The sequence below is a fragment of the Festucalex cinctus genome, chromosome 8 (genome assembly GCF_051991245.1).
Source record: "Festucalex cinctus isolate MCC-2025b chromosome 8, RoL_Fcin_1.0, whole genome shotgun sequence".
In the NCBI taxonomy this organism is placed as follows: Eukaryota; Metazoa; Chordata; class Actinopteri; order Syngnathiformes; family Syngnathidae; genus Festucalex; species Festucalex cinctus.
Genome location: NC_135418.1, coordinates 7,113,827 through 7,139,095, shown reverse-complemented (window position 1 = coordinate 7,139,095; position 25,269 = coordinate 7,113,827). Strand labels below are relative to the sequence as shown.

The 25,269-nt window shown below is 42.7% G+C and overlaps 1 protein-coding gene across 17 annotated transcripts in view; it reads left to right on the top strand.

Annotated features, from left to right (window-relative positions):
- plekha6 (pleckstrin homology domain containing, family A member 6) overlaps window positions 1-25,269 on the top strand; it is a 118,458-nt gene that overhangs the window by 86,885 nt on the left and 6,304 nt on the right. For 6 of the 17 annotated variants that reach the window (XM_077530550.1, XM_077530549.1, XM_077530552.1 and 3 more), the window contains 16 exons: window positions 1-114; window positions 1,074-1,554; window positions 1,841-1,927; window positions 11,272-11,325; window positions 11,550-11,642; window positions 16,737-16,805; window positions 17,448-17,528; window positions 17,820-17,969; window positions 18,140-18,235; window positions 18,433-18,544; window positions 18,626-18,765; window positions 21,516-21,683; window positions 22,834-22,909; window positions 23,142-23,245; window positions 24,142-24,300; window positions 25,005-25,157. The exon at window positions 1-114 is cut by the window's left edge and continues 411 nt beyond it. In XM_077530550.1, the coding sequence (XP_077386676.1) occupies window positions 1-114; window positions 1,074-1,554; window positions 1,841-1,927; window positions 11,272-11,325; window positions 11,550-11,642; window positions 16,737-16,805; window positions 17,448-17,528; window positions 17,820-17,969; window positions 18,140-18,235; window positions 18,433-18,544; window positions 18,626-18,765; window positions 21,516-21,683; window positions 22,834-22,909; window positions 23,142-23,245; window positions 24,142-24,300; window positions 25,005-25,157 (2,137 nt within the window). The remainder of the gene's footprint in view (window positions 115-1,073; window positions 1,555-1,840; window positions 1,928-11,271; window positions 11,326-11,549; window positions 11,643-16,736; window positions 16,806-17,447; window positions 17,529-17,819; window positions 17,970-18,139; window positions 18,236-18,432; window positions 18,545-18,625; window positions 18,766-21,515; window positions 21,684-22,833; window positions 22,910-23,141; window positions 23,246-24,141; window positions 24,301-25,004; window positions 25,158-25,269) is intronic. The other 11 variants (XM_077530562.1, XM_077530554.1, XM_077530546.1 and 8 more) reach the window with 10 other exon arrangements.

Below are 25,269 nucleotides of genomic sequence, written 5' to 3'. Positions count from 1 at the left end.
CTTTGTTCCCAGAACTGCTCCTGAGAGAGTGGCCCAAAGGAAAAGTTCAATGGCACAGCTGCAGCATTGGGTCAACCAGCGGCGGGTCATGGTGTCCCAGGAGGACATCAACAGGTATACATCCTTTCAAATCATAAATATGGCGATACGTGACTTTTAAAACTTCCAAATCACTTACTGGCAGTATCAACCCATAAATAACACAAAAACTGAGAGATACTTCTTGGCTACTATAGTGTGAAGGGCTACCAGTTTGATACATAGTAAAATTGTTGACCAATTATTTAGTTAGCAATGTTGTGCTGAGTAATCTGGACCGAGTTTCTGCAGCTAATGTACAGTGAATACATTTCGTAATGTCAGATATGCTTGAGTTGACATTTCCAGACAATATTGACCTTGGGAGACAGAGCGTTTGCCGCTGCTGCCCCTACCCTCCTGAGCTCACTCCCACAACTGCATTAGGAACACAAACTCATTTGAAAACTTCAGAACTCATCTGTTCAACCGGGCTTTTCTTTAATCTTGCTGTCAATTATTGGCGTATTGTTTTTGTTGTCCTCTGCTGTGTAAAGCGTCTTAAAGTGTCCAAATAAGCGCTAGATAAAATTTATGTATTATTATTATGATTATGATTATGATTATGATTATGATTATGATTATTATTATTATTATTATTATTATTATATTTATGATCATCATGATCATCATATTGAGGCTGCTGTATGCATTGTCTTCTGCTACATTTAGTTGCCTGAAATCTACCTTACCTACCACATTAAAATAGGGGTTAAATTGCAAGGGTGATCCAGTTCTAATATCAAAAACTATGACAAGTTGTTATGCTGTACTCATATTTCATCAATTGTGTGTGGGATTAAACTTCTGTACCCTGCCAAAAGATTAGATGACCAAAAATATTTCTCAATGTGCAGTACCGATCGATGCCTTATAACTGGTTGAAAAAAAGAATCCCACATTCACCCAAAGATATGAACAATTTCTTAGCATATCGACACTCAAAGGCTAAAATTCCATCTGATTTTTTGGTTTCTTTGTTTTTCCTGTTATAGTCCATCCCATTATTATCCAGCGAGCCAAGGGTTCAACTACTATGGCTACTCTGGTGGCCCCCAGTATTTGGAGGAGTACGCGCTGTACCCACCAGGAGTCCGGCCTGATAGTATTTGCTCTGTCTCTGCTGTGGGGGGATATGACCACCGCTGGGCCGTTGAGGAAAAGCGGCGCTCACTGAGGGATGGGCCTCACCAATTGTACGGTCCGCCGTCCCCCAGGGACTCTTGGGGGCCGCAGTACTACAGTGGACTTGAGAAGTCTATGAGACGTCTTTCCATGCAGCCACGTTCCAGGTCTGTGCCCAGGTCACCATCCTTGTCCTCTGGGGGGGCCTACTCACCAGTACCACACAACTTTGCCTCACCGGCTCGATCGCCATCTGCACGTTTTGACCGGTTTTCGGGGAGAATGAGGGATGACGTGATCTATGCGGATCCGTCTGTCTATAACCTAAGGAGATCGCTCAGCTCGCCAAAGGTGAGAAACGCATCACTGTAATTCTACGTGCTTAACTTTATAGCACAATTAACGAACATTAGTTTGTCTTACAAGGGGAATGAACAATAGATGCAACATCAAAACAAATGAAATGTCAAATGTCTCTAGTTTCCAGAAAAAAATGTTTTAAGTAACCACAGAAGGAGATGAAAGAAAGGATGAAAGATTGATGTTGTGACCATTTTCACCGTTCGAGTCTAACATCCTTGCCGTCATTCGTGCCCCCATCTTACTCTTTCCTCATTATCGTATTCCCTTCCTTCAGTATGACTACTCTGGCGATAGGAGGTCCATAAATCAAGGATTATACCACCACAACTACCCCGTATCCCCTTCCATCCACAATAAAATGGTATGTGCTGCCAATGTGCTGCAATGCATTTCAATCGACATAGCATAACAGAAGATACAGAAATACTCATGTGGTGGTTAGGAAAATTGTTTTCAATATAGGAAACTTTGTTTTGCAGCTTCTAACAGAAAGTTGCTCAGTCATAATTACCTGGGCATACATTTCTTCCAGATCTATTTAGTTCTATGCACTCAGTTTCAAATATGTTTGAGTGTACATGTTTGTATGTATGTGACAGAGTGTTTTACATTGAAATGTACAGTAGCTGCTAGCCAAGTTACATGGCATTTGACACTTCTCTATTGTGAAAATCTGGTGATACAGTGCACTCTATTTATAGTAACTGGTGAGTCAGTTGGGGTTCCAAGCATGCCAAACCATACGGGTGATGTTTTTTTGTTTTTTTTGTGGGGTGAATTCCTCACAGTTATTTTGAATTTATCATCATTATCACTTCATCACATCATAGATCTTCATTTTATAACCATTTGATGTCATTGTAATGCAACATGCCACCATAATTTGTTAGTCTATGAAGTTGAACCAGTACAAAAGAGCTATATGGATTCCTCACACCATATACATACATGCACGCATAATAGAAATGTCAGCCTAAGAGAAACCTGATTGCATAATACCATAGTGCATTTTGCCGTAGTGATGGGAAAATGAAGCTTCATGAAGCACGTGTGATGTTTTGTTTTGTTGTTTGTTTTTTATTACTCCTCTAGATGGTGCTCTTTATTTAAATATAAAAGGTTAGTGCAATGAAAATTGATAAAAATTTAACTGCCTCTTGAGAAGCAAGAGTACCATCGAGAGTAATCAAATTACACAATTGCTTTATGAAGCTTCTGACAAGGCGGGGTCAAGTAGGACTCAGACGCAGGCGTAAGGTAGGCCACCAAGGCAGCAGGTTTATTTCCGGCCAACAGAGCTCTCCTCTCAAACTGAGAGGAGAACAGGGAGGGGAAAAAATGGAGAACAAAAAGCGCTCCACTAGGGAGGAAAAAACAGGCAAAAGGTACTGGGGACAACAGAAAGCGCTCCGCTAGGGAGGAAAAAGGGCACAAGGCAAAAGGGGTAACTAAAGGCGCTCCAAAAGGGAGGAAAAGGCACAAAAACAAGGCAACAACGCTAGGCAACATGAACGAGGACATAAGGACTGTGGGACGCTTCCATGCACTGACGGTGACACTTCGGCAACGGAGGGGAGAATGCAGGTGGCTTTTATTGTTTGGCTTGATTGGTGGCAGGTGGTGATAATCATGGGCGGGGACCGGTAATTAGGGAGCGGCAGGAAGGGCAAGTGACCTGGGGTGAGAGGAGAGTTAGATTTTCAGGATAAGACAGGAAACATGGATACCAAAATAAAAGCATGGGCCATCACACCGGTGGCGGCGTGACAGTACCCCCCCCTCAACGGCCGTCTCTCGACGGCCCAGGAATGTCAGGGTGCTCTGTGTAAAAGTCGTCAATGAGGGAGGGATCTACGATGAACCGGGAGGGGACCCATTGCCTTTCCTCCGGGCCGTATCCCTCCCAGTCCACCAGGTATTGTCTTCCGCGGCCCCGATTACGAACATCCAAAAGTTTTCTAACCTTGTAAACGGGGCCGCCTTCAATCATCTCCGGGGGGGGTGGGTCGGGTTCGGAGGGCACCAGTGTGCTTTCATGAACAGGCTTGACTTGGCTGACGTGGAATGTAGGATGAACTCTGAGGGATCGTGGCAGACGGAGTCGAACGGCGGCAGGTCCTATGGACTTGGTTACGGGAAAAGGCCCCACAAATCGCGGGGCCAACTTTGGACATGGTACCTTGAGCCTGAGGTGTTTGGCTGATAGCCAAACTCGCTGGCCTGGACGGTATTCTGGAGCCGGTCTCCTCTTCCGGTCGGCGGCCCTCTTTACCCGGTCTCCCTGGCGTTGAAGCGCCGTCCGGGCCGCCGACCAGACCTTGTGGCACCGACGGATCATGGCCTTGACCGAGGGGACCGTTGCCTCCTCTTCCAGTTCGGCGAAGAAAGGCGGATCGTAGCCGTGGACGCATTTAAACGGGGTGAGACCTGTGGCAGATGTGGGCAAAGAGTTGTGCGCGAGCTCGACCCATACTAGATACTTGCTCCAGGTTGTCGGGTTCTGGGAGACGAGGCATCGGAGACCGGTTTCGAGCTGCTGGTTCAGCCGTTCTGCCTGCCCATTGGCCTCAGGATGGTACCCAGAAGTCAGGTTGGCTTTGGCACCTAGGGCTTTGCAAAATTGAGTCCAAAATCGGGAGACGAACTGTGGTCCACGGTCGGAAACGATGTGTAAGGGGAAACCATAAAACCTGAATATGTGGTGGATCATGATGTCGGCTGTGGTCTTGGCGGATGGGAGCTTGGTTAATGGGATGAAACGAACCATCTTAGAGAATCTGTCGACGACTGTGAGGATTGTGGTTTTACCATGGGATGGTGGTAGTCCGGTCACAAAATCCACTGAAATTTCCGCCCATGGTCTGGATGGAATTGGTAGTGGCTGGAGTAGACCCATCCGGGACTGGTTTGACGTCTTGTTGCGGGCACAGGTAGGACAAGCAGCTACGTAGTCCTTGATTGTGGTCTCCATTGCCGGCCACCAGAATCTCCGGGCGACAGCATACACGGTCCTGCGAACTCCAGGGTGGCAAAATAATCGTGAAGTATGGGCCCAGTGTATTACCTGAGCCCTCAGTTCCTCAGGCACAAAGAGTCGGCGTGGTGGGCATGACGTGGGGGGAGTGACGTTCCATAGTGCCTCTTTGACGTCGTCCTCAATTTGCCACCTCATGGCCCCGACTATGCAGTCCCGGGGCAGAATGGTCTCAGGCTCGGCTTCCAGTGGTTCGGACTCGTGAATTCTTGATAAAGCGTCAGCCTTGACGTTCTTACTGCCGGGTCTGTAGGTCAGAGAGAAAACGAAGCGGTTAAAAAACAAAGACCATCTGGCCTGTCGAGGGTTGAGTCTTTTGGCCTGGCGTAAGTATTCCAGATTTCGGTGGTCGGTCCAAATCACGAAGGGGAGTTCGGCGCCTTCCAGCCAGTGTCTCCATTCTTCGAGAGCCACCTTCACAGCTAGGAGCTCCCGATCACCGACCGAGTAGTTGCGTTCCGCTTTTGATAATTTTCGTGAGAGGAAAGCGCAGGGATGTGTCTTGCCGTCCTCTTGACAACGCTGGGACAGGACTGCCCCAATACCAATACTCGAGGCGTCCACCTCCACCACGAACTGGCGCTTGGGGTCAGGGACTCTGAGGATAGGGGCATTAGTGAAGCGAGCTTTCAAGTCCTTGAATGCCCCTTCAGCTTCCGTGTTCCACCTAAATCGAACTTGCGGGGAGGTCAAGGCGTGCAGGGGGGCAGCAATGGTGCTGAAGTTTCTGATAAATCGCCGGTAGAAGTTGGCGAATCCGAGGAATTGTTGTACCTTCTTTCGTGAGTCCGGCGTGGGCCAATCCCGCACGGCGCTGACCTTGTCCGCTTCCATCTCCACTTTTCCGGGTGACACGACGAATCCCAAGAAGGAGATGGAGTTGACGTGGAACAGGCTCTTTTCTGCCTTCACGTAAAGCTGGTGATCCAGCAGGCGTTGCAAGACTCGGTCCACGTGGCTTCGATGGCTTGCTTGGTCAGGAGAGTAGATTAGGATATCATCCAGGTAGACATACACAAAGTGGTCGATGAAATCTTTGAGTACTTCGTTAATCATGGCCTGGAAGACTGCGGGAGCGTTCGTGAGGCCGAAAGGCATGACCAGGTACTCGTAATGTCCCCGGGGAGTGTTAAAACCAGTCTTCCATTCATCTCCCTCGCGGATCCGGATGAGGTGATAGGCGTTGCGGAGATCGAGCTTCGTGAAGATTCTAGCTTGTTGCAGCTGGTCAAACACAGAGGACATCAATGGCAAGGGGTACCGGTTCTTAACAGTGATGTCATTCAGGGGACTGTAATCAATGCATGGGCGTAGGGATCCATCCTTTTTACTCACGAAGAAAAACCCTGCGCCTGCAGGTGAGGAAGACGGTCGGATGAGGCCGGCCTTCAAGGAGTCGTCAATATAATTGTTCATGGCTTGGCGTTCGGGTCCTGAGACCGAGTACAGTCTCCCCTTGGGGATGGTTGATCCGGGGATCAGGTCAATCGGGCAGTCATACGGTCGATGGGGAGGAAGAGTCATGGCCTTGGTTTTGCTGAAAACCTCCCGCAGGTGGTGGTAGCAGGAGGGAACGGTGTGCAGGTTCGGGTATTCCTCTTGAGCGGACGAGGCGAGGGACACCTGGTGAACCTGGGCTGTGGTGTTCCGGGGTGCGGGTTGTTCCAATCTGTGAGTCATGCAGTCCTTTCCCCACTCCAGAATGACTCCAGAGTTCCAGTCGATTCTGGGATTATGTAGACGCAGCCAAGGGTGACCCAGAACCAAAGTGGGGGAAGCAGAATGGAACACATGGAAGCGAAGGGTCTCGAGGTGCTGTCCGATGTGCACTTCCAGAGGTTCAGTGATGTGGGTGATTCTGAAAAGTTCCTTGCCGTTCAGCGCTCGAGCCTGGATGGTTGACAGAAGTGGCTCGGTGGAGACTCGTAGTTGCCTCACGAGCTCCCAGTCCATGAGGCTCTCGTCGGAACCGGAATCGATGAGGGCTGACAGATTTGTGGTGACATTGTGGTGGTTTATCTGCATTTGCGTGAGCCTGTGGTTCTTGGCGGGTCGGGGTGACGGAGGACTCACCGGTGACCCGCTCTTCGTGGTGCAGGATCCCACTAGGTGGCCAAGACCACCACAATAGAAGCATCGGCCCTCTCGGCGGCGGCGCTGTCGCTCCTCGGGCGTTAGCCGGGCCCTTCCCAGTTGCATGGGTTCCTCTCTGGCGAAGTCCACCTCTCCTGGTTCAGGTCGGGAAGGAAGGATGGGTTGCGGCCTTCCGGGCCCCGGTGGTCGTGACCAGGGGGTGGGTTCCTCCCTCCTTCGGAGTCCGCCGATCTTAGCCAGTTCCCGGCGACGATGATCGGTGCGGATGGCGAGGGAAATCAAGGCGTCCAAGTCCGCGGGGAGATCTACGGGAACCAGAAGCTCTTGAATGGCGGGTGAGAGTCCTTTCAGAAAATGGTCGTGAAGTGCGATGGCGTTCCAGCCACTGCTCGTTGCCAACGTTCGAAAGCGAACTGCATAGTCGCTGACAGATTCGTTGCCTTGCTGAAGTCGGCTCAGTGCTCGTGCCTTCTCTCGGTCATTGTTTTCTGGATCAAAGACTTGGCGCAAAGCGATTCGAAAGTCCTGTACGCTTTGGCAGACCGAGGAACCCCTGGCCCATTCCGCGGTCGCCCAGGTTTTGGCCCGTCCCGTCAGGTGAGACAACATGAAGGCCACTCGGGATCGGGCTGTGGGAAATGCCTGTGGTAACTGTTCAAAATGAATGTCACATTCTGTGAGGAAAGTCTGACAGCGTCCGGGTTCACCGGAGTATCGTTCTGGGGAGGCCAGTCTCAATCCTACCCCGGTGAATGGCGTGGTCGGTACAGAGAACTCAGGGTGAGGAATCTGTCCAGTGGGAGCTGGCGCTCGACGCCGTGAAAGGCCTACCAGCTCGTGGACCTGGCTGGTCAATTCCTCCATCCGGGACAGCATGGTCTGTTGGATCCGGTCCTGGTTGTTGAGCCGGGCCTCCTGGCTCTGCAGTGCGGCCTCGACCATGCCTGCTGGGTCCATGCTGGCCGAAGTGTACTGACAAGGCGGGGTCAAGTAGGACTCAGACGCAGGCGTAAGGTAGGCCACCAAGGCAGCAGGTTTATTTCCGGCCAACAGAGCTCTCCTCTCAAACTGAGAGGAGAACAGGGAGGGGAAAAAATGGAGAACAAAAAGCGCTCCACTAGGGAGGAAAAAACAGGCAAAAGGTACTGGGGACAACAGAAAGCGCTCCGCTAGGGAGGAAAAAGGGCACAAGGCAAAAGGGGTAACTAAAGGCGCTCCAAAAGGGAGGAAAAGGCACAAAAACAAGGCAACAACGCTAGGCAACATGAACGAGGACATAAGGACTGTGGGACGCTTCCATGCACTGACGGTGACACTTCGGCAACGGAGGGGAGAATGCAGGTGGCTTTTATTGTTTGGCTTGATTGGTGGCAGGTGGTGATAATCATGGGCGGGGACCGGTAATTAGGGAGCGGCAGGAAGGGCAAGTGACCTGGGGTGAGAGGAGAGTTAGATTTTCAGGATAAGACAGGAAACATGGATACCAAAATAAAAGCATGGGCCATCACACCGGTGGCGGCGTGACAGCTTCATTTGTCCATCACTACATTTGCAGCTATATGCAATCATTGCAGCCATAATGTAACAGGCACTTTTAATTTCTATAAATAGCAACACATTGACCAGTTTTCTGTAGCTCAAAGCAACCCTTTTGTATGCATGTCTTAATTTCCGTTTAAAGGGGCACGAAGCAGGATTCAGAATTTTTGCACATTTGCGACCCCTCTGGCGAAACGTGGAATGGACCCCAGCGACGTGCACACGGCCAGGGGCGTGCGCGACTTCTCAGGCACGAGCAAACCCCCAAGTTAATTGAGCAAACCCCCAAGTTAATTTAACGTAAACACGGAGCACAACGACTTTTTCATAGGCTTAATAATGTCTACAGAGGTAAGAAACGTATTAATCTTCAAGTTACTTTGTATGTGAAAGTCATTTTGACTGCCAAAAGCTTACGTAATTACAACCTTTCAAACGTAAATAGTGCATCCCGTGAATCCGATGACATTGAGGATAGCAATACGTTGCTAATATGCCCAAGTGCGGAGACATTAGTTAGCGACCGTGTGGTAGTTTTATTCTGCACTGCTAATCATAAATAGACCCTATCGTATTTTCGTTACGAAGTCTTACCTTTTTAGCAAAAAGTCAGCAAGCTGTGGGTCCCGTTTCATCCCCAGCTCTCTCCACCTGCCGAACGCTGCTCCTATATTTATCTGCGTCCTCCCGTGACGCTGGTCTGAAATTTTTTTTACTTCTCTTTTTCTTCCGTGGAGTCTCCATAAGGGATTGAGACGTAGCGGGTGCAGGTCTCTTTAAATCCAGTTTGAATTAGCTGTCCTGTCCGTGAAGTTGCACGAACAATCGCGAGAGCTAACAGGGACAATAGCGTGCGTGCGCATGACGTCATGCTTAGAGCCACAGTTAAAGATTCCGGCCTAAACGCTCCAACATTTTTTCCTTTTACAGAAAAATAGGGGCAACAGTCATTGTGCCACAGTCGTGCCTCCTGTCCATTGTACAATTCTTAAAACATGTGCGGGTGAAAAATATGGTTATTTTAACACTCAAATTTGAGTTGAATCTTGCATTGTGCACCTTTAACAGAAATTGATATTACCAATGATACTTTGCTTAAAGTGACGGTGTGTATTATTTAGTGACATCTAGTGGTGAACTAATATAACGCAAAGTTTTTGAAGCACACGCACTATGGTGCTTCAGAGAGACCACACTGCGTAAGGCTCTCACCAATTACTACCAATTATTATTTGGAGTGAGCGAGCCTGCAGCCCTGCGAGCTAGAGGTAGAAGCTAGCAAAAGTTAGCGAGAGCAAAGCAAGGGAGGCCAGCAGCCTGAATCACAGGAATCATCGACGACCAATTGCAGGCCCCAGCTGTAGAATAAATGTAAAAGGTCTAGGTTTTTTTTTGTTGTTGTTGTTTGTTTGTTTTGAGAGCACGTGTGTGGTGGCAAAAAAATGTTGTCCTTTTTAAAAATTGTTTTATTGTTATGTTTTATTTATTTAAGTGTATTTATTTTTTAATTTTAGAGCCACCGTGCTTTCGCACAAAAGACACATTGGTGTTGTGCTCAAAGGAGGTAAGATAAACATATTTGTCGGTCCGTTCGTCATTAAACCGGTGATTATCAGTGTCCATCTTTCTCCAACTTGCCATCTTGATGTCGGGTGCCAGCAACTCTCCTGCTGCAGAGATTTTACCGCCGCCTGTGCTGTTAAAGTGACTTCCGGGTTTGCGTAGTTATCAGCCAATCAGTGCATCGTTGTCATGGGAATGGCAGCCCATAATGGAAGCAAAAGCGCACGCACACAGTCATACATGCACATGCACACACTGCTCTTTCTCAGCCAGTCTAACCTCACATCAGTCACTCATCGTGGCGTGCTTTTTATTTTTTCATCCTGTGTCCACAAAGAGGTGGTCTGCATCCCGGATAGTGTTTTTTTTTTTTTTTTTAAATGAATGACTTATTAGCTCACCACTAGATGGCATTAAATAATACCCACTGTCTCTTTAAGACAAAAAAAAAGCTTCAGATGTTTACATTTAGAGTAAATAAGTAAAATATCTTTGGATTATGGTTTTGCTATGAGACAAGTTAATTCATAATCCTCTTTACAAAGCATAGTGTTGCGTTGTGTTCCTGCATGCACCTGTGCTATACATCATTCCATGTGTCAATTTCATTATGTCAATTTTGCTTGAACTGTGGGAAATAATTAACTCTTTTACCGCCACACATCAAAAAACAACCCCCACATCGCCAGGCGATTTCGAGCATTTTAATTGAAAAGATACATTTTCTCCACAACAGTGACTTTGACACTCATATTTTTCTGTTTAATGACACTTTGTGAATTAGGGTTGATGTGACAAAGGCTTTGATCACTCATGACATCCTTGAAAATGTTCTATTTCATCAGATTTCATCTGATTCTATCATGTTTCATTGTAATTTCATACACCGGCAACCCATTGACAAGAGATACAATGCTGCCATCTGCTGGCCATAGTTAGAAACTGTTTTAGATTCCACAACCCAATGACCAGGCAGTGCTGCACTTGGACGTTGCGCTGCCCATTGATATATATATAAAAAAAAAAATTAAAAAATAAAAAATAAAAAATAAATGTAGTTGACGCCATTTAACGTTTATGGCGGCAGACGTGATTTTACTAATTGTTATTAAACATTTTTGGCAGTCAAAGAGTTAACATTTCTCCCTCAGTCCAAACATATGGGCTCTCTTTTATTGTCATTGTGGACTCCTTTACAAATTATTTTTGGCATGCATAAAAAGGTGGTTACAAGACAGCCAAGTACTGTACATGTCAACTATTTAATCGGGGAAATAATCAATGTTCATGTAAATGTAGATATTGTTTTCAAACACAGGAGAATAACACATTTTGAAAAACAAAAAACATCTGTCCAACGAAGGCGATTGGGTGCTTTGTTTGCTCCGCTTGTGTCTGATCTGAAAATTGTTTGTCAATGCTGCATGTGTCTGTATGTTCACCATATTTGTCATTGTTGCTGCTGCTTGGTTCAGGACGACATATTAGATCTCCAGCTCCAACGCAACTTGGATTATTTAGACCAGCAGGTAGGCGCATTTGTTTGTAAAATCCTGTCGTACATGGTGTCCTTCACTGTAAATGCAGACATTGTCTCGACGTCACGAAGCCATCTCTTATTTCCCCTAATTTCTTCTAAAGAATATTTGAATTATCTCCTAATTTCAAAAGTTAGAGGTGTTCCGGTTGCCTTCAAAACGAAGGTTGTTGTGACTGTGAGGTGTTTTTTTTTATTTTTATTTTTTTATTTGAGCTGAATCTTCAGGTGCTGGAGGGAAGCCGGTTAATTGGTATGGTTACCCGAAGGGTGGAGAGGTCCTCCTCTGCAGCAAAGCTCTGCATACAAGTAAGAGAGGAGAGAGAGCACAGCAGGGAGGCAGGCTTCAGATAGAAAATCGGCTTTTAGCATAATGTTCAACCAGACTGAATAGCAACTTTGACACTATTTTGAAACTTGTGCAAGCAACAGAATCAATAGTTTTCCTCATTCATGGTCAAACTACAGCAATTCAGCAAATAATCCACTCTTCCCTAAGCCTGCCTCTCTTTTCGTCGTATTTTTGTCTGCATGCGGTGTTTTCCTAACGTCATGCTCACTTTTTCTTTTTGTTATCCATCATTGTTAAACTTTTATTGTCACCTGTCAAGTTTTGGAAAATCCACAACCTTCTATTTTAATGTCCAAAGAAAAACTGTATGTCACAATTTTTTATGAATTACAAATGTTTTACAGTTCCTTGTTAGGCTCATATAGGGATAGCTTTGTGAGTCCAAAAAGTATGAACATTTTCCAAGACTTTCAATATTGTGGCAAAATTCAGTAATCTTTCAGGGCATTTGCCTCATTTGTATTTGTGATGAGTCTTTGTTATGTATGGGCTATCTATGCTTTATCGGGAGGATCATACAAAGAATTATACAAGAAGACCTAATCTTAATTTAATCTCATACAGTTTGTAAAGAATGATGAGTCGGTCATTCTACTTCAGGTGTAGGCTGAATTGACTCGTAAGGCCTCTGTACACCTATTCAACGTTAGCCAAATGTGAGCGTCGGTCTGACCGTCGGGACATCATGCCAGAAAAATGACAGAAATACACACTACAACAGACAGACACCAAAGGTCGACTATAAAGTACCTTATGCGCATATGGGAGAAGTAATACACCTCCATACCATCGGTGGCGCTAATCACTATTCCTCGTTAGAAAAAGGCATCCACCAGAAAGCTCTTTCCGGGGGCAGGATATAAGAACATAATGCATTCTTTTTCACAATTCCTTCACAATATACTGTACCACGCGAAGCACACCCTCAGGCTCTTTGCAGAGTAACATGTAATATAAAAGTAAAGCCTACTTGGTATATATTCATATTCATATTGGTATATATTAATATTCATATTATCTCCATGTCTTGCTATAGTTTGGCTTTAATCACACCATCAACATACCGTCTAATGGTAATGTAACACAATTCCGGTTTCTCTTGACCCATAGTGATGAATTCTTCTCGATCTTCTGTCCAGACAGAGGTTATAATTACATCCAAATGTGAAGGGTGATAATGTGCAAAATGAGCGAAATTGATGAGTGCAAAATGAGCGAAATCGAAAAGGCTTCCCATCGCGTACTGTATGTCTGCATTCGTCACTTCCTGTTCTTGCCCCAGGCCCTGATTCGCTAGGTAACAGCCAATCAAAGTGATCAAATATGACAACGGTCCGTCGCCGATTCAACATGTTGAGTTTGCAGAAAACGCCCTCCAAGATGCTCTCCAACAGCTGCAATGGTAATTTTATACATTAATCGCATACTGACATTTGGACACTTCCCGACTTCCGACGTCTGACTGGTGTATCGAGGCCTTTAATCTACAGACCAGAAAGACCACTTAACATCATGCTTCATTATCACATCAAACATCTGGCCCTTTGCATAAACATGCTATTCATCAAATCTGACAGGACAACAGATGTTATAGGTGCCAAATAACAAGGGCATTGCCAACAACCTCACGATACAATATGTATCCCAATATAGGGGTCACGACACAATACGTATCGCGATACATATGTATGCCAATACGTGGTCTTCAAGGGGATATGTGTCCCGATATTTTACATTACATACAGGCATTTTTATTATAACAGTCCTATGTATACCTAAATAATATGTTTATTATGCTGAATGGCAAAAATGTTTTTTGTTAGCAGCTCTTCTGGTTTACCACCAAGTGGCATGCCTGGTCTAAACGTGCTCACACGGTAAAGAAAGGAACCGCTTTCACAGACACACCAGGAAACTTTACAAATAGGCCGATATGAGCAAAAATATTATATAGATTAATCTATTGATTATTCAATCGATTAATTGACTAATCGGATTAATTTGAATTTTGCCTTCGTGTTACAAAAGCATTTTTCCCTGATGATTGTTGTTTAACCAGTGATTAGTGTTTATTTTGTACCTTGTATTCGTATAGAGCTTTAAAAAAAAGGGGGGGGGGAGGGGGGGTGATGACGATGATGATGTAGCTACTATGAAATCGGTTTGGTCATTGTTTTCCAAAGTAAAAGCAGATTTTTGTAAATGTCTTATTTTGATTAAACACAGAAAATAATCAGTGTTCTTTCATGAAGTACGACAGAAATCAGTGAACAATTACTGTTGACAGGCTGAAATGAGAAGATTTGGACAATTTTAAATTAAAAATGGCTCCAAACAATTATTTGATTATTAAAATAGTACTTGCCGAATAATCGATTAATTTTGTCAGCTCTAATGTGGGGAAATAAAAACATTTTTTTTCCTTTTAACACATTCTATTTTGTTTATAAATCAAATATAGGAGAATTGGCACAAGAAGAAGCAGGCAGCATGATAAGTATAAATAAATAACGAAATTAATGTTTTAAAAGTCTTCCTCTGTTTTTATTTTTCTTAGCAATCACAGTGTCCAGTCACTAGTGAGCTGTTTTTTAGAACAGACTCAAGTGACCCGGGATTTACACCGGTTCCGTGTGCGGTGCGGCTGCGGTCTTGACTGCGTGCTCCGGACGTGTAAATTTTTTGGCCAACTCACACCGGCTCCGCACAGCTGCGGTCCAGCAGCTCCGTCGATCATGTGGCATTGAAAACGACAAACACACAGAAAGTCTGTGCTCAACAGAGAAGCAGAAAGAGAGGTGGACTTTTATTATTTTGTGGCTTTCTACCTCCAATATAAACCTCTCCTCATCCATGTTCGCTGGTGTCTAAACCGTGAATTAGCATTTCGCACGTTAACTCCAGGCCCGGCTACACCCACATCATGCTTTTCTAACATGCTTGCGAAATAGGAGCTGGCGAGTGTTTTATCTTGAAAGGTAACCGGAAATTTATTTTGAAACTGCGTCGGTCTTCCTGTCCTGCTCGATGTGTTTTGTGCTCGCTTGCCATTTGCCGGAGGCCTACCGCTGCGGCATCCGGCAAAAATAGAAAATAGGTCTATCCTTGCGGAAGGGCTGCGGCACGCCGCATCTCAGACGCAGTCGACACGCAAAGCACACGCACGCGGTGTAAACTGCACCATTCGAATGAATGGAATCTAATTGCTTGCGTCGCCGGAACGCACCGCAACCGCACCGCAGCCGCACCTCAACCGCACCTCAACCGCATCCGTGCCTACTGCTGCTTTCCCCCCTTCCATTACATGATATACTGTATGTATTATAGAGTGTATCACAGCCACTTGTAACCAACTCCATGCTCATCTTGACTACCAGTAATTTAATTAGCCCTCCATCTCAATGTACATGGTCCATTTGAAGTATTTTTGTGTTGTTTTGTTGTCGTGATTGTTGGTTTCAGATAAAGTTGCTTTCTGTACTAGCCATCAAGTAACCACTAAACATGTTATTTAACTCATTAAATGTATTCTTAATTTGATGTTTGCAACAAAAACTTGTGCCATGTTGACCACAATGCTACTTAAACAATGTGCACATTATACAGTAACTTATTAAACTGTATGTTTTAATCAACAGTTTATTGGTGGAATGTTAAAAATACATTTACTAGTGTGCTTGTTTTTGTTGTTTATTGTTGCTTAAATGTAATGGGAAACATTCCATTTTTTTAAATTAAAATAATGGATTTTTAATATAATGTGGACATCAAATTGGAGATTATATGAAGTAAATTAGTGATGTAACTCATATAATACACACAGCGGTGCCTTGCAATACAAGTTGAATTTGTTCAGTGACCATGTTTTGTTTCATGCTTCAGCCGCCTCCCAAAAAACAAATGTTGCGCTACTTTTTAAAAAGAAAAATGCCATTCTATACCACTTGACTCAGCTCAATATTGTATTTTATAAAAACAGTCATAAAAATATTAAATATAATGTAAATTATGAGTGCATCATGATTTAATGGTACAATTCAATTCAACGTTGCTGCTCTTGTGGGTGGCCACCGGGGGAGCAGTCATGCAGACGCAAATGAAAAATAGTTTTACAGCTATAAGTGACTGTAAGATTTAATATTACACTCTTCATAGAGATCATAGAGAATAGATGATTGATGATAGATGATGATCAACAAGTGATTCCCGAGCACGGCTCCTGCTGCTGCTAACTGCTCCCCCGGGATGGCTTAAATGCGGAGAAAGAATTTCGCCCCACTTAGGTAGTCGTGACAATCAGTGGTACTTTAACTTTAATAAAAATATATATATAACTACATTCACAGACAAATAATCAGTCTATATGTGTTGCTCCACCATTTGTGTTCAAAAGTCCTTTGCTTAAAAGCTTCTAAAACTATAACGATTGATGCTAATCGTTAGCATGTCAAAAGGTGTTTTCCATTGTATGTTAGTATTACTGTAAGCTAACGGAGCCTTTCTATAGGCACTTGTCTGGTTGTTTTAAAAGACAAACTGCAATTCAATTTCTTTTATATGTGGTGTGACAGTAAACCTCAACTATAGGCATTATGCTAGCATCATACCGTATGCAAAATATTGCTTCTCTTCATGTGACAGACAAGAAAAGAAAAGGTTTGAACATTGCTAGTCAATGAACCGGTTGGTGGTTGTGCTAAAAAATTGGCTAATGCTATCTTGGTTCCCAGTTCAACATCAGTAAACAAGCCATTGCACTCACCAGATACCCAAACTGCCTTGCTCAACATTCTCCAAACCTGTTCCTTTTTGGCTCCGTTCCAGCCGGTATAGGAAGATGACTGTGTCGCATAGACTACGTATCTCGAAAAATCTTAACTCAGGTAACTTGTATCTCAAGGCACCACTGCGCGTTGGTTTAAATAGTAGAAAATAGTTCCCACGTTTGCAATTTTTCCATTTGTTTTACACAGCATCGCAGCGTAACGGAACCTCGTTTATTATAAAAGCCTTCCTCCGTGTTGACCATTTGTATGTCTTTGTTTTCACAGGTGCCTCCTTTCCATGATGTCTACAGAGAGTTACACCCAACACTGAAACTAAATGAAATTGAAACAAGTGTAAGGGACATCACTTTCACTCTATAAATGAGCTTGCACATTTTCAAATACAGTTAATTTGGCATATCTGCACTGAATGGACAGTTTTAGGATACCAGGCTTTGAATTGAAAATGGACTAAAACACAGTTGTTCCCACTGTAACCAGGCTTCCAAGAAAACTATAATATGTTGGTACTGTATGTGTCTGTGGAAATGTTCTCAATTCATTCAGAGGAGAAATTCTACTATCAGAAGTCAGTGATGTATAAGTCTTAGCTCAAGAGCTGTTTCAGTTCACCCGAAAGGTGTTGGGAAAGATATAATTACTGTCCACGCTCACTGTAGCTATGTTATTCCACATACCTGGACTTCAATTTTCAATAAGTTTGTCATTCTGAAACAAAAACTGTCCGTATCCACAAATTATTCACATAGATTTGAAAGAATAGAATTGTCATAAGTTGCTGAATAAAGATACTAGGCTCGGCTGCTTCTGTTGTTTATCAATTAATAGATGTGTCTCAGTCAGTAATATCCATATCTACACAATATATACAGTGTTGACACTGTTGCGCACAATATTGCATGTATGTGTTTGACAGTATTCTACATTTGTATTCACAGTTTTTGTTTTATTTTGTTGGCATGATGTCTAACACAGAAACTTTTGGGCCGGCTGTGTGAGCAAAACCACATTGTGAAAGATCACGAAGCAGTTGTCCACAGACTGCGAATGGACAAGGTAAAAAACAGCGTTTTTCTTATATAATGCTATAACACATAACAATGTTCAATATTTAACTGCTTTCTCTATTTAAAAAAAAAAGTGTGTGGACACATACAACATTAAACAAGTACAGTACGTAACTATTCTGCCTGAATTTGCATTTTTGCCCATTGCTAGACATGACTGAGATGTTTTTCCTCCCCATGCAAATCGTTTCAATTAAATAGGTGTTTACCATATTTAAATAAAACCCTTTTAGCTATCCATATGTTAACATCAAGCTGCTGTTGTGGTTGCTGTTTACAGGACAGCCTCGAGGAGGCGTTGGTGGCTACTCATCAGGAAATGGAAAAGTACCACAACCAGCCTGTGGTCATGGAAAAGCTACATAGCAAAAAGGAAACCCTACAAAACCAGCTAATCAACATCAGAGGGGAGCTTTCCCAGGCCTCAAATGTAAGACGAACTCAACAGACGGTTCATTTCACACAATAGTTTGTTATGAAAAATTTCAAAGTCCAGGAATTGTTTTCATCATTGTCATTGTCCGAATTCTGGAATGAAGAACCGATACCCCAGTTTCATAAACAATGCAATCAGAGAGTGACCATAAACTGTACTTTCAGGCTTTAACTACCACTCGTATGGAATTTGAAGCATTAGAAGATGAGGCCCATGCAATACACGGAGATCTATGGGAGCAACTTAATGCAGGTGTCCAGGTAATTGGTAAACCCTTCTGGTTTAATGTTTCAGATGTCCTTTCTGCGAGGCTGTTCATTTCCTTTTATTCAGTATTGCTTATTCAATATTGTACACAATTAAGCAATCCTTACAATTTGACAGATGTAGTTTCACCACATTTTAAACATCTTGCATGATCGTGTGATTATTTATTTATTTATTTTTTATGGGGCAGAGTGAATTGGTTCGAAGGCACATCCAGAAAGAGTTTTGGAGAGTCCAGGATGTATTAGAGGGCCTACACAAGAATCACTCTTCCAGAGGCACTGATACAGCAAAGCACAAAGGTATGATCAAAAATAACATGATGTGGTTTACTACAACGGCAAATGTCTGAGTATCACCTTTCTCACTCTCTTCGTCCGCAGTGGCCAGTGGTGCTTCAGGCTCCTTTAGCACCAATAGTCCAGCCAGTCCCCTCAGCTCAGTAAGCCTCACCAGCCCTCTCAGCCCTTACTCCCCAGTGCCTGGCTCCCAGGTCTCCCCTTCTAAACAGCTGGGCCCGGAGGTAAGCACCGGACACACCCAGCAAGGGGTCAACCCTTTTCCAACACCTGCCTCACACTCTAGAACTAGATATATACCGGTACCTAAACCTCGTCCCAAATCTTGTATGCCTCAATTCAACACTGAAACCAGGCCCAAATCAAGACCAAAAAGTTATAGAGAAGCTGACAAAAGCATGAATGCAGAAAACATGAATAAAAATAGTTGTGAAACCCATGAATGCACATTTCCACGTTCTGCCCTCGTTTTGCAGAGTCTGAACGAGTCCTTGGGTAGATTGGATACTGTGATTGAGGAAACGGATCAAAGTATCCCATTCAGAACCAACTCACACATTAGCAAGTTTGCAAACCCTTCCATGCACAGAGATTTGGACTTTCTCCAAGTACAATGCCAGGACACTACTTCCAATAAACATTCAGATTTTGAACAAGTCCACATGCAACACCAAAATTTGGGTTGGTTAACCTCAAATATTTGCAGCCAAGAGGTCAAGGTTGGCCAAAGAAAAGATATATTTCCTGATTCCATCTGTGCATCTCCTTTGTTAGCAAGATATCCAAATGGTCAAAGAAACCTCCTATCCAACAGGCCTTTTTCTGTGCCTGAATCGCAGCTCCTGCTTTTCCAGGACATCTTTCAGACTAATGTGTTAGCATCATGCCATGGCCCGGATATCCCAATTTCATATTTTACAAGCGATCACCCTGAAACTCAACACCACCAACAACTATTCCATTCAACATGTAATGCTAGTATAGATGCTAATATGCTCACTCTCCCCTATAATCAAACGGAACATCACACTGATCCAATGATTTGTATGGTAACACAAGCCGATTCACACAGTCAGCCTTCAGACAAAGTTTTTATGCAGACTCATCTTTAGAAAAGTATTAAGCCTAATTATTCTTAGAGTAGATTCTGTCAGTTATTCCAATCACATTCCGTCTTTGACCAATAAATAAATAAAGCATTCCATTCAACTACCATTTTCTTGTATTGGAATATGTGATATCAACTCATGAAATGGGAAACATTAATATAAACAGAACTATTAGGCATCAGCGTAATTCAGATTGACAAACTAGTACCGTATTTTCTGCAATATAAGGTGCACCGCATTATAAGGCACACCTTCAATGAATGACATTTTAAAACTTTTTCCATATATAAGGCGCACCGCATTATAAGGCGAACCTTCAATGAATGGCCTATATGAAAACGTTTTTCCATAATATAAGGCACACCGCATTATAAGGTGCATAGAGTAGAAGCTACTGCAGTGGCTGGGGTTGCATTAAGCGTACAATAGATCAGGTGTGTCGAGATCCGGTCCTCAAGGGCTGGAGTCCTGCAGGTTTTGGATATTTCCCTTCTTCAACACAGCTGATTCATGATCAGCTCATCAGCTGGCTCTGCAGAAGCCTGATAACGAGCCTGTTAATTGGAATCAGCTGCACTTTGAGTAGGGTAATCTATAAAACCTGCAGGACTCCGGCCCTCGAGGACCGCAGTTTGCCCCCCCTACAAACTGGATGGAGCTGTGCTAAAGGGAATCTGAACAAAACAGATGAGTCAGTCAATATTTATGACCGGTAATTGAATACAAACTGGCATTCTGACAACTTTGTTTACTCCCAAAACAAGTTACCGGTAGTGCAGTCACAATATGGTTCCGTATTAACAATATAACAATAACTGAATATTGTTCAAACGTTACTATCCATATCTACAATATTTCCCAGCCTTGTTCAGGTGTGGTACTACCGTTCGAACTGCTGTTACTTCAGTGATGCCCCCTGACTATCGTAGCCATACTTAACCAATATTGAGCCACATATAAGGTGCACCTGATTATAAGGCACACTGTCAGTTTTTGAGAAAATTAAAGGCTTTTAGGTGTGCCTTATAGTGCAGAAAATACGATACATGCAGTGTATGCATACAGGATATTGCTGGCGTTGGGCCAAAACCTTGTACACTACCTTCAAAATTGTCACTTTTCAGGAGACCCCAGAAACGGCATATTTGTTTATCCAACCTTGCGATATGATAATGCACAAATTCCCTTCATACTAGCTGCTGTGAAAATGCAGAATGAATTCTTTCCTGGGCTGAAACAGGCCAGCCAGTAATGGTGTTGGCCAACCTATCCTCACAATGCTTTCTTGAAAAATCAACATTTATAATGAATGTTAAATCATGAATCATTTATTTAATTCAACAATGGGATGGGAAACTGTAGATGTTACTCTACGATAGCTAACAATTCTTGGTTGGTGAATCTGAAAATTGATTGTTTAAAAAACAAACAAACACTGATTAGAAACCCCCCCCCCAAAAAAAAAAGTAATCCAGCACACACACTACTGGAAGGTGAACAGCCAAGAGAATAGCTATTAAATGAGGATAATAGAATGTTGAAAATAAATAAACATAATTGAATTGAATTTGTAAATGTGCTAGGCCAGTGCGTCTGATAGTGTTTTGGCCAGCAAAAAAGGCCTTGCAGGCCCTGACTGCATACCATTATTATAAATGAATAGGAATTCAAGGCCAGATTTTCCATTGCTATTAGGCAATATTCACAATGATCCCTTGCAACATATTTGTTTCCTTACTCCTTTCTACTCTGCATTTAGCTGGCTTGTGAGCACTCCCTTTGATGCGCAGACTTCTCTTGCTTCAACCCTTTCTGTTTTTTGCTTCTTTTCTTCCTTGCTCTCCCCTGACCTTCTGGTGATCTAGGAAAGTGCACCCCCAAGGCCCCCCCTCCCTAAGTCCTACTTTCCTTTGGAATCTTCCTCTACCTTCCCCCCCTCTATCCCCCCCTTGCCCTTTGACAGCACCATCTGGCTACGCAACTTGGGCATCGATGATGGTTACTTTGATGTTGAAGATTCTCACATCAGAAAGGTATTTTGTAGATTCAGCCTCTGCTTTGCTCCACCCTTAAATGTTGTCTAGTATCTTTTTTTTTTTTTGATCCATCAATTAGGGATGTAATTATATCCAAACATCACGATACGATATTATCATGATATGAAGGTCACGATACGATAATTATCACGATATTGTGGGGGCGTTGGCGATATTTAAAAAACATCACAATATTGTAAAAAAGAGAGCTCATACAAAAAAAAAGCACAATATTGTGCTTTTGTACATAACAGCAATGCATATAAACCACCTACAATCTCTAATAACAATATTGAGGCACTTAATTGCTAATGCAAGCACACATTGATCGCTTCACAAGCAAATTAGGTTCCGCTTCATCTGACAATTAGCATAGATTTTAAACATAGAAGGCCAAAACATCCCTATTGAAAATTAAATTGCACTAATAAACTAGCCACTAGAGGGTGCTAGAACTGCACAATGGAAATCAACATGACTTTTTTTTGACAAATGTGTTCCTTTTAAATATTGTGAACATGACGACGACGATATTGTGGCAGTTTTAATATCACAATATCACGATATTGCCCTTATCGTGACATCCCTACCATCAATCTTAACCTGACACCACTGTTTGCAGGTGTAACCCATTACTTAATCTTACATCCTTTGGTCTCAATAGACTACATTAAACTCTTGTTGCTGATCATCAATTAGATTGGAACACTGTCAAACCATGTTAATCATATATATATATATATATATATATATATATATATATATATATATATATATATATATATAATATGAACACATCTGTAGAAAAACGTGTATATTTGATTATAACAAGTGGCAATGTAAAACATGCATATATCCTCATTTAATATACAATATAAAAACATATGCAGAGACCAGTTTCATTACCATTAACAATGCATTAACCCCTTAACGTGAAAAGGTCGTATTTGAAAGATTAAAACTGTTTGAGGCATTGCTAGTGCCATTAGTGTAATGTACATAATACATATTATTGTAAATTAAAAGAAATACACGAAAAGAAAGAATCAAAATCTTAACAATTTACAAGCAGATCTTTGCATGTCATAATCTAGAAGGCATGTTCAAATCAGTGTAGGTTCAGTATTATTAATCTTCTATTTTGCAGATTAAATTTGGAGATCATAACAACATGAGTGAGCCACAAGACCAAGGCCCCGAAAGACAATCCGCCATGAATAAAGGTACAACAACATTTCAAATGACGTTTTCATGTAACAGCCTAAACTACTGAGTGGAACTCAACTCATGATTATTATCCAGTGGCTGGTACAGAATAACTCATGGGAAATGGGAAATGTTTGAATGCCAGATGAAAGAAAAAAAAAAAAAAATTCCAAATGCATAATAATTATGCTATTATGAGACTATCATGCTTTGAGAAGATCATAATCTCATTTCCCACATATCTTTCAGTTGGTATTGTCCCTCCAAGAACCAAGTCACCTGCTGACGACTCACCTAGTTGGTCTGCTGGAGTTTTCCGTCATAATGGGCGAATGCCTAATGGGATTTCTAGGGTAGGTCAACCAATACTAACAGCAAGTCAAGGTATGTGGAGGTACAAATTGTGCCTGCTCAAAGCTGCGACAGAAGCGATAAAGATGGCAACCTGGCTGTCTCCTGTTTGATGAAAACCATGCATACAGAAGCGAAACTAAAAGTACAATATCTATTTCATTGCGCTAGTATTGATCCAATATTCAATTGATACCGACAGTATCAATAATGCAAACCACGAACCAAGAAGTATAGGAAGGCTATGTTGGCTTTGCCAATGTTGATCCCCCCCCAAAAAAAAATAAAAATAAAAAAAATGGACTTTTACGGACGGATGAATCAATGTTTACCTTCCATCCATCCATCCATCCATCCATCCATTGTCTTGACCACTTATTCATCACAAGGGTCGTGGGGGGTGCTGGAGCCCATCTCAGCTGGCTTTGGGCAGTAGGCAGGGGACACCCTGGACTGGTTGCCAGCCAATCGCAGAGCACACAGAGACAAACAACCATCCACACTCACAAGCACACCTAGGGACAATTCGGAGCGCCCAATCAACCTGCCATGCATGTCTTTGGAATGTGGGCCACTGATATTCATTGATGTAACACATAATTGACAGCAACAAAATAAACTCACAAGATTAGAGAAACATTGTGTGAACAATCAAACCAAAGTGTTCATGATATTATTCATCATAAGGCAGGATGATCCCAACATTTTTGTCACATAAGAAACACATACAAATTTCCTCCTTCAATAATATTATGTTCTAAGTTTTGTATGCTATTTTAGTTCAATTCAATTCATTCATGCATTGCCAATTCAGAAAACCAGTTATCTCAAAGAACTTTGCATATGGAACAGGTGTGCAACTTGTAATATGTTTTCTCTTTTTCTGTCTTTGACACAGGAACGTCCAAAGAGTGCTGTGTTTCCTGCTGAGCTAAGGTCCAAGATGAGCGTGGAGGAACAAAATGAAAGGATCCGTCGCAACCAGAGCAGTTCCGTACGAGACAAAAGGAGGAGTCTTAATCTGTCAGGCGGGCAGTCTTCAGCGAGCTACAAAGTGGTAATTTACATCAATTTTGCCTGTGCCTTATGTACAATGAAAAGCACAAACAGTGAGGAAGCACAGTTATGTTCTTGGACTGCTTTGCTCTATCTTGTACAATGTGTCTGTAATATGTTGCTGGCGTCAGGCCGAAACCTCCTTTGTCAAAAGTTGGTCAATTTAATACTTTTCCACAAATCTTTTTTTTTTTTCTTTTTTTTTTTAATTTATCAATCCAAAGTGTTGAAAGTGGCACGCTCTCTGATGATGCAATGTTAATGGTTGGACTCCTGAAAAGTTCTGATTTTAGTGGTACAATATTCTTCCCAATGCCAGCAAAGCTTGCCTTTAACTACAGGCGTTAAGTCCTCCAAAAAAAAAAAAATAATAATATATATATATATATATATATATATATTTTGAAGAGCCCTAATCAGATGAGAATACTATTGGACCTCGGTAAAACGAGTTGAAATATGCAATTGGGGAAGACACCCTTCAAAACTGAGACAGCTGAAGCAGTTTGCTCCATAAACAGTCCAAAAGTAACTGTCAGCTGTATGTATGTCAGTCTGTCAGAAGCTGCAGCAGACTGTGACTATGCCTTCCGAACAATACTATCATTCTACCGTGAAAGGGGGAACGCTGGTTGAATCATTTAGCTGGTTAACTCAAATTAAAAGCAAGAAAATGAGTAATAATATAAACAATAATGTGTGCAGATTCGACGGCGGGTAACAGCTCATGAGATTGACATCCATGACTTGGAGGCAGCCGTCAGAGGACAGGGACTGGAGTCACCTCGTGAGGAAATTGCCCGTTTGAGACGGTCACAGCTTGAACCTGAACACTATGACCTGGACATTAACAAAGAGGTAATGCCAAATACAGTACTTATTTTGTAATGATAAAAAGATGTAGGGTCTTTTTTACCTACTATGTTAGAAACACTTCTCTACATTGTTTTTGTTTTGTTTTGTTTTGATT